At 37.0% G+C, this 9,191-nt stretch overlaps 2 protein-coding genes across 3 annotated transcripts; one reads left to right on the forward strand and one right to left on the reverse strand.

Moving 5' to 3' along the window:
• Positions 1 to 618: 618 nt before the first annotated feature.
• On the forward strand, positions 619 to 5,017 carry LOC106346987 (auxin response factor 5). 2 transcript variants are annotated; one of them, XM_048782506.1, is made up of 13 exons: positions 645 to 852; positions 1,191 to 1,281; positions 1,475 to 1,590; positions 1,682 to 1,780; positions 1,857 to 1,913; positions 1,992 to 2,147; positions 2,240 to 2,324; positions 2,395 to 2,650; positions 2,736 to 2,858; positions 2,947 to 3,158; positions 3,232 to 4,322; positions 4,408 to 4,598; positions 4,677 to 5,017. In XM_048782506.1, the coding sequence occupies exons 2-13, from the start codon at positions 1,191 to 1,193 to the stop codon at positions 4,804 to 4,806; spliced, it is 2,607 nt and encodes an 868-aa protein (XP_048638463.1). In that variant the 5' UTR covers positions 645 to 852; the 3' UTR covers positions 4,807 to 5,017. The 2 variants fall into 2 exon arrangements, with proteins under 2 accessions (XP_013641924.1, XP_048638463.1); XM_013786470.3 differs by having other exon boundaries at positions 619 to 1,281.
• Positions 5,018 to 5,027: 10 nt separating this feature from the next.
• LOC106346988 (zinc finger CCCH domain-containing protein 6-like) lies at positions 5,028 to 7,478 on the reverse strand. Its single transcript, XM_013786471.3, has 4 exons — positions 7,138 to 7,478; positions 6,553 to 6,750; positions 6,169 to 6,293; positions 5,028 to 6,084 (listed from the first exon to the last, which is right to left on the reverse strand). The coding sequence occupies exons 1-4, from the start codon at positions 7,195 to 7,197 to the stop codon at positions 5,238 to 5,240; spliced, it is 1,230 nt and encodes a 409-aa protein (XP_013641925.1). The 5' UTR covers positions 7,198 to 7,478; the 3' UTR covers positions 5,028 to 5,237.
• Between the last annotated feature and the right edge of the window lie 1,713 nt (positions 7,479 to 9,191).

Consider the following 9,191-nt stretch of genomic DNA (forward strand, 5'->3'; position numbering starts at 1 on the left):
TATAAATCTATTTTGGATACCCAAAATACTTCGGTTCGGATCGGATTAGATTTCAGCTCTTCAAATACCAAAATTTTGAATAATTTGGATATTTAATCAATTCCGGTTCGGATTTAGTACTACTTATTCGGATTGGGATCGGTTCAATTTTTCGAATTCGAATTTTTTGCCCAACCCTAAATAGTGACATAAAAATCAAATAGCATCATATTTTTTAAAAAAAAAATACACCCGCACGGGCGTGCGGGTCAAAATCTAGTAAGCATTTAAAGTACTTGTACAATCAACTACGTTTCGGTGCATACCAGAGATTACGTGTGCTTCCTATCTCTACTTCACTAAATTTTGACGTAAACTGTTGTAACATTAATTAGTTTATGTACATTTATATTAACAATACAAAAGATATCTTAATTAATGAGAAACAACAATAGAATATGAATATTATTCGTTTAGAGAGTCTAAAGCTGCAACGGAATCGCCATATACAGAAAGTTTAAGCGCAGGATAAGAGCATGCTCATGCTGCACACTCTTTCCCATTTCCAAGCAAAAAAAAAATACATTACATTTTTATACTCATACGTTTGTATAAAATGGAGAGAGAGAGAACAAAATGTGGGCTTTTTCAGAGAAATAGAAAAGGAAACTTATTTTTCTTTCTCTTTTTCTCTCAGCTCCTTATGCTTGTTTGCATCCGGAAACAAAAGAAAGAAACTGTTGGCACATTTGGTTTCTCTTCTTCATTGAAGGGTCGAATTTGTTCAGAGAAAATAAGAGAGAGAGAGAGAGAGAGAAGAGGCAAAGAGCCCCCACAAGAGAGACATGCTTGTCTGTGTGTAGTCCCTTTTCTGTATGTTCTTTAATCTCTCCCCTACTCTGTTCTTTTTCTTTTGTCATGTGTAAGGGTTTTGTCCTTCGAATTTGGAGTTTTCTGTAACCAAAAAGAACCAGATTCTATGACATGGCTTTGTCTTTAATTCTTCTGGTTTCTTGATTTATCTTGTATCCTGTTTGCGCTCAATAGAGCTCTTTGTCTCCTCCTGGTTACGAAAAAATAATAAAAATGAAGACTTTGTTAAAAGAAAAAAATAGTCCGAGTCTCGCTTAAAGCCTAGTGTTGAGTGTGGGAGAGACAAAAAAAAACAGAACATTAAAAATCTCTATATGATGGCTTCTGTTGAGGAGAAGATGAAAACAAATGGTTTGGTTAACGGAGGAACAACAACAACATCTCAATCTTCTCTGCTTGAAGAAATGAAGCTGTTGAAGGATCAGTCAGGTTTAATCTCCTTTTCTTCCTAAATATTTTGACATAAATTTCCCTTTTTGAGAAATTCTCTCAAAACACTTTCTTTGTGGGTTTACTTTTCTTATGACATTCCTAATAAATAAACACAATAAGTTTCAAAATTCACTCTATTTTAGCATGTTGAAGTCTTACTAACTTGCCCTGAAAATTTTGGTTTCGGTAGGAACGAGAAAGCCGGTAATAAACTCGGAGCTATGGCACGCTTGTGCAGGCCCTCTTGTTTGTCTTCCTCAAGTTGGGAGCTTAGTGTATTACTTCTCACAAGGTCACAGTGAACAGGTAACTTTTTGTTTGTGTTTATTAACAACAAACACATTGTAGCTCTCTAGATCTTGCAAGGTTTGATGTTGGGTTCACTTTCTTGAATAAGGTTGCTGTTTCAACCAGAAGGTCTGCAACAACACAAGTTCCTAACTACCCAAATCTACCATCTCAGTTGATGTGCCAAGTCCATAATGTTACCCTTCATGTATGCTTCTTTAAAAAACTTTCTCTGGAAACAACTTTAATTTCTCCTGACAATGAGCTTTGTTTCATTTTGATAGGCAGACAAAGACAGTGACGAAATTTATGCTCAGATGAGTCTACAACCTGTTCACTCTGTAAGTTCAAGCCTTTTGTTCCTTTTCTTATAACTCATTACTAAAGAGAATGTGTTTTAAAATGGTTTTGTGCATCAGGAGAGAGATGTGTTCCCTGCACCAGACTTTGGACTATTGAACAGAAGCAAGCATCCAGCTGAGTTTTTCTGCAAAACGCTTACTGCTAGTGATACAAGTACACATGGAGGTTTCTCTGTCCCACGTAGAGCTGCAGAGAAGCTATTCCCACCGTTGGTGAGTCACTCTTTTCCCCTCAGGAAAAAAAAACATTTGTTTCTTTTTCTTCAATGGCTGCTTATGTGATGTATTATTATTATACATTACAGGACTACACAGCACAGCCACCAACGCAGGAGCTTGTAGTTAGAGATCTTCATGAGAATACTTGGACATTTCGCCATATCTATCGAGGTAAAGCTTTGATTTGTCTCTCATTGTATTATATTCAGTTGTTATTGAGCTCAGTTGTTTGTATTCTCAGGGCAGCCAAAGAGGCATCTCCTAACAACAGGATGGAGTTTGTTTGTTGGCTCAAAGAGACTGAGAGCTGGAGATTCTGTTTTGTTCATCAGGGATGAGAAGTCTCAACTGATGGTTGGTGTGAGGCGAGCTAACCGCCAACAAACAGCTCTTCCGTCATCTGTTCTCTCAGCAGACAGTATGCACATCGGTGTTCTAGCTGCTGCGGCTCATGCAACTGCAAACCGCACTCCTTTCTTGATTTTCTATAATCCAAGGTTAGCTCACAAGCATCTCCACTTCTCAAATATATAAAACATATTCTCACGTGACTAAACAAGAGCTTATGGTGTATGTTTTCAGAGCGTGTCCAGCAGAGTTTGTAATCCCTCTAGCTAAGTACCGGAAGGCTATATGTGGGTCTCAGCTCTCAGTTGGTATGAGGTTTGGAATGATGTTTGAAACTGAGGATTCAGGGAAACGTAGGTAAGTGATCCTCTCTATAACCACAATCTACCTATCAAATTTGGTTTTGGTTGTTAAGTTTTTGGATGTGTAATATATATATATATAGATACATGGGAACCATAGTTGGAATCAGCGATATGGATCCTTTGAGATGGTCTGGTTCTAAGTGGCGTAACCTACAAGTTGAATGGGATGAGCCTGGATGTAACGACAAACCTACTAGGGTCAGTCCATGGGATATTGAAACACCTGAGAGTCTCTTCATTTTTCCTTCTCTCACCTCAGGACTCAAACGTCAGCTCCATCCATCTTACTTTGGTAAGTTTAAAAGACAAGTGTGATCTCTTTTCATCTGTTTTGACAGCATCATTAACTGTTTTGAGATATGCAGCTGCAGGTGAAACCGAATGGGGAAGCTTGATCAAACGTCCTCTAATCCGTGATTCCACAAATGGGATTCTGCCTTACGCATCATTCCCAAACATGGCTTCAGAGCAGCTTATGAGAATGATGATGAGACCTCACAACAACAACAACAACCAGAATGCATCCTCTTTCATGTCTGAGATGCAGCAGAATCTTTTAAGGGGGCATGGAGGTTTACTAGGAGATATGAATATGCAGCAGCAACCAATGGTATCTGAGATGGTGCAACCAGAAAGCAAGTTAACTGTGAACCCATCTACTTCCAATACAAGTGGCCAAGAACAGAATCTGTTTCAGAGTATGAGTGCTCCTCCAAAACCGACTCTCTCTGGTTGCAGCTCTGGGAGAGTCAACCATGGAAATGAGCAGAAGTCAGTGGAACAGGCTAGCCAGGTGAGAACAGTCGCTGTGTGTAATGAGTCAGCGTTGTCTCCATTACAAGCTGATCCATGTCCTGACACAAGTCAACAGATATACCCACCACAGTCTGATCCAATAAACGGATTCTCTTTCTTGGAAACGGAAGAGCTGACATCACAAGTCTCATCCTTCCAGTCTCTTGCCGGATCATACAAGCAACCATCACTGCTAACCTCCCAGGATTCTTCAGCTGTTGTGTTGCCTGATTCAACAAACTCACCGCTGTTTCACGATGTGTGGGACAATCAGCTAAAGTTTGACCAGTTCAGTCCCTTGATGCAGCAGGACCTTTATGGTTGTCAGGATAGCACAACCAGCAACATTCTAGATCCTCCTCCACTCTCAAACACAGTTCTTGATGACTTCTGTGCCATCAAAGAAACCGATTTCCAGAATCATCACCCTTCTGATTGTTTGGTCGGGAATAGCAACACTAGCTTCGCGCAAGATGTATCACAGATCACATCTGCTAGCTTTGCAGACTCAAAGGCCATTTCTCGCCAAGATAACTCTGGAGGAACTACTGGTACATCTTCAAGCAATGTTGATTTTGATGATACTAGTCTGCTGCAGCAGAATTGTAAAGGCTCATGGCAGAAACTTGCTGCAACCCCTCGTGTCCGAACCTACACTAAGGTAACCAACCAACTCTTGTTCCTTCCACTAAGCTATTACATTTTTCTCAGATCATCATATGACATGGAACTTTGGTTTTTGGTAGGTTCAAAAAACCGGGTCAGTTGGGAGGTCAATTGATGTCACAAGCTTTAGAGACTACAATGAGTTAAAAACTGCAATAGAGTGTATGTTTGGACTTGAAGGATTACTCACTCGTCCGCAAAGCTCAGGATGGAAGCTTGTGTATGTTGATTATGAGAGTGATGTTCTGCTTGTAGGAGATGATCCATGGGAGTAAGTCATCCTCTCATTTTTCTGTGAATCCATTGAACGTAACCTCACTTTTTTTAATACCCTTTATCTCTTGTGCAGAGAGTTTGTGGGATGTGTAAGGTGCATAAGGATATTGTCGCCAACAGAGGTTGAGCAGATGAGTGAAGAAGGAATGAAGCTTTTGAACAGCGCATGCATAAATGATCTCAAGTCTTCTGTTTCTAAATGATGTAGCAATATTTAAATTAGATGTGTTAAGGAAAAAGAGAGAACCATCTTGTTGTAAGCGTTTGATGTGTTGTTCCGATTTGCAACCTGCAACTATTTTAAGGTTATTTTAGTAAGGAAAAAGAGAGAACCATCTTGTTGTAACTTACAACTTGTAAGCTTTGATGTGTTGGTCTTAAAAGGGGATAAATAGATCAATAGTTTAGCTTTTACTCTGTTTCCTAAAAATGATAAGAGTTGCATTGAAAATCATCTCAAGAAAGGTACTCAGCCGATTAATTCTATTTTTTTTTTTATCAAAACAAGAAATAATTTCAAAAGTAATTGAAACTTATATAGCAGCAAAGCTAGGCAAGAAAGGAAAGAAGAAAACTGCTCTGCTGCTAACATCAAGGAGGCAAAAAGATGATGGTGGTTTTGCCAACTCCTGCTTCAGACCCTGTCAAATCTCATTCTTTTTGCACGTTGCATCTCAGGATTGTTGTTGATATTCCTCGGCTGGTAAGCTGCTGTAGCATCGTGCTGGAATAAACAGTTAGCTCCATTGCGACAACCCCTCGAGGTGTTGAAGTACATGCACGGCTTCATTATCTTGGGTTTTGAATCCCTTGGCCTATTGCTAACTATCTCAGGGTTAGGTCCTCCTCCTCCTGCTCCAGGTTGGCTGTAACGATAACCACCTAGATGTTGCACTGGCGGTGGCGGCGCCTCTTGTCTTTCTCCTCCATGTTGCTGTATCAGGCTCTTGTAATAACTAGCATCTTTTGCTGGTGGTGGTGGTGCACCATAGTTGGACTGGTTTGAACGTGCTGGAGGAAGATAGACCATGGGAGGAGGAATATGGGCTACCGCTGGCTGAGGGTTATATTGTCCATTTGAACAGGCAGGTGTCGTGGCGGTGGCTACCACTCCTTTGGCTTCATGAGATGCGTTGGAGGAGACTGAACCTGCACTACTACCACAGTTTGTAACAAGATTCTCCACCATCTTAGGGTTGCTTAGGATTTTGATAAGCAAATCTTTGTCTATCATGCTGCCGCCTTGTTCTTTGCTATTTGAAAGTGCAGATAACGCAGCCATTATTTCTGACGCTGCAGGGAGAGATGAAGAAGTCGATGTGTTCTCATTGGTTATTGATTGCACATCCACGCCAGATTGGGTTGGGAGTTCAGATGCTGTATCCGTCGCCACGTCGTCATCTTCTACAACTAGAATGGGTATGACAAGGGTTTGCTGATCATCATAATCTGAGGTGTCAACATCAGCTGGAACCGAAGGGCTAGAAAAGACCCAACCCAAGTCAGAAAAAAGATATGCAAAAAATGTATGTGTTAGAAGAATATGTAGGGGGATAGATCCGGACTTAGGAGGAATAGATGATGCGCCAGGATAGAATGCTTCAAGAACTCTCAGTTCCCTCTGGTTTTGCGCCTCAGCTTCTTTGCTTTCGTCCCCTGCAACCATTCTCCATTCATCATCTAGCAGAGTCTGCAAGAGCGCATGTTATTCCAGGTTAAGCATACCTCACTACCATATAGATCGCTAAACATATGAACATCCCCAACTATATTTAACAATAAATACAAACTAAAATCACTTTACTTACCACCATATTATTTCTATGCTTATCAAATTAACGGATCATTGCGGTTTGGTTAGACAGTTAATAAACTATAAGTGTAAAATATATTGCCATTCTGGTGGTGGAAAAAAACAAGGCTTTTAAGAGTGAAACCAATAAGCTCACCCGGTTAGAGCAATTCCACTTAATTACTGGGATGTCTGATAACTTGATCTGAGACTCATTTGGAGAAAGCATTCCACCGAAACCAGGTGGCAGATTATCATCACTTAGATGTGCAGCCCCTGATGACTTGGCTTGAAAGTGGTCTTGAGATTCTGATCCAACTTGTGAAGGTGAATCCTCTGATATGAAGAGCCGTACCTGCTCAACATGTGCACAATAATCACAGGGAAATATTGATCAAATCAAGCCAGTCAGAATCTCGTATAGACCTCAAAGAGGAATGACAACACACCAAAAAAAAACATGAATATATACAATCCAAAGAGAGTAAACAAAGACAATAACTTAATAATCCAGAACAGCCTTAACTAATCAACTTCATAAAATCCTTGAAAAATGGAGCACATGTATAAACACTATATAAAGAATCAAAGTCTCTTGCTGCTCAAATCATTATCATGAGCGTAAGAACAACAGAAGAAAAAGGCAGCACATTTATTATGCAATTCCAGACATCATTTGCAATCAGTTAATTAACAAAAACAGAGACATCAACCATATACTCTTGTCTTTTTTTTGTTTTACCTGACAAAGTTTAAAATCTGGGGGCCAAGAGACCCTTTTGGATTTGTGCAATGCCCTCATAGTTTACACTTTACACTCGCTCGCTTCCTTTTCAAATCTATAAAATTTTATTTAATTTTTTCAATTCGGAAACGTCCAATTACCCTTTAAAAATCCCAATAAATTAATCAAAGCTCTTTTCGATTGAACCAATCATCAACGTTCTCATCCAGAAACCCTAAAACTTTTTCAGTGTTGGAATTGAAGAAGAGAAGATGAGTTTGGAGAATCCAGAGAGAGATAGACCGTCGACGAAGAGAGATGTGAAGCCCTTGAAGCTAGATCCTCTGGATTTTTCTTCCCCTCTCCGCCTTTATACACGTGTCTTCACTGCCCTACCTTCTTCAAATATTTTTCATTTCTCCAGACAATCCCCCTACTTTTACTACTTTTCCATAACGGCCCCGCAACTTTTATTCTTGTTCAATATTTTAATTTCTTGTTTTGGAAACCAAGTCAATACATTCTCAATTTCATTGACTCGACAGTATGGCTGAAAAAGTCCTAGGGTGAATCACGACGATTTACATTCAATACCACATAACTGGTAATTAAAATAAAATAAATGATCACCCCCTTAGTCTTCACTAGAAGTTATGTTATTATCATAACTTTTCAGAAAATTATTCTTAAGAAATTATTATTTCAGTCAAATTTGCTCTGGTAATTAAAATAAAATAAATATCACCCATTAGTCTTCACTAGGGGTTATGCTATTATTACCATAAACTTTCAAAAAATTATTGTTAAGAAATCATTTCACTCAATTTGGCTCTTCGGTTTTGACTAGTCTTCTTTGCTTTGTTTTTCTTTATTTCGTGTGTGTTTTTATTGTATACCATTTTTTGGTCAAATGTTGTATTACCATTGTTTTTTTCAAAAAAAAAATGTTGTATACCATTTTAATGGTAATCTAGTGGTAAAAAATTGAAGGAATCGTGTAAATCTATCTGCTCTAAATTTAATTTTTACTGGAGTAAAATTGCTGCCATTTGGTTAGTTTAAATTTATATTTCAGTCAATGCATTTTACATTGTACTAGGATAAGACCCGCGCCTTGCGCGGGATTAAGTTATTATTTTTATTATATTTTTGAGAATGAAACAATAGTTTGGCTTCATTTGGATTACAGGTGTTCAATCCGGATATCGGGTTGGTTCGGTTCGGTTCGGTTTTTTCGGTATTTGGTTAGTAAAATATAACTACTATTCTAAATCCATATTTATTTTGATTTTAGTCTTTCACATACTTTTGAAAGATTTCAACTGGACGACTAAATTGATCAGCCAATCTTGTTTCTTTAAATCATTAGTGTATATATATATATATATATATATATATATATTATTTAGTTTGAATATTTATTAAATAAAAATTTATATGCGTTATATTTTATGATCATTTGTAACTTATTATAACAAAAAAATAATCTATTGATCACAAAATTTTCAGAGTGGGAATATTCAAATTTCTAATAATATATAGACGTTTTGAAAAATTCAAATATAACATATAAGAAAAAATAAAAATGTTTTAATTATATATTTAATGTGATTTTTTAATATCTTTCAATAATATAAAATTAAAAAAAAAAGAACTAAGATACCAAAATTGTTCTCAAATATTTATTATTCATAATAATTAATTTTCATATATACGTTAATCATATTAGTTAATTTCGTAGCTTCTAATTAAGGAAAGTGCAAAAAAAAGTTTGGTAGATTATTTATCAATTCGATAGTTAGTTTAATAAAAAATATAATTTTAAGTCAAGATGGACCAACCTATTTTTCTAAGAATAGTATATTTTATATAGTCATTTATTATATGAGAATTTTTAATCATACAGTTCTATGATCATTTATATCATTTTATAACTGAATATTTAAATCATCGATAACAAAATTTTCAATGTGAAATCTTTAATAAGTTTATAAATTATAAATGTTTTTGAAAATTCATTGAAAGTTTTAATATTAAAATATTTATGTAATCTTATGGTATATAGTATAATC

The sequence above is a fragment of the Brassica napus genome, chromosome A6 (assembly GCF_020379485.1).
Source record: "Brassica napus cultivar Da-Ae chromosome A6, Da-Ae, whole genome shotgun sequence".
NCBI classification, from domain to species: Eukaryota; Viridiplantae; Streptophyta; class Magnoliopsida; order Brassicales; family Brassicaceae; genus Brassica; species Brassica napus.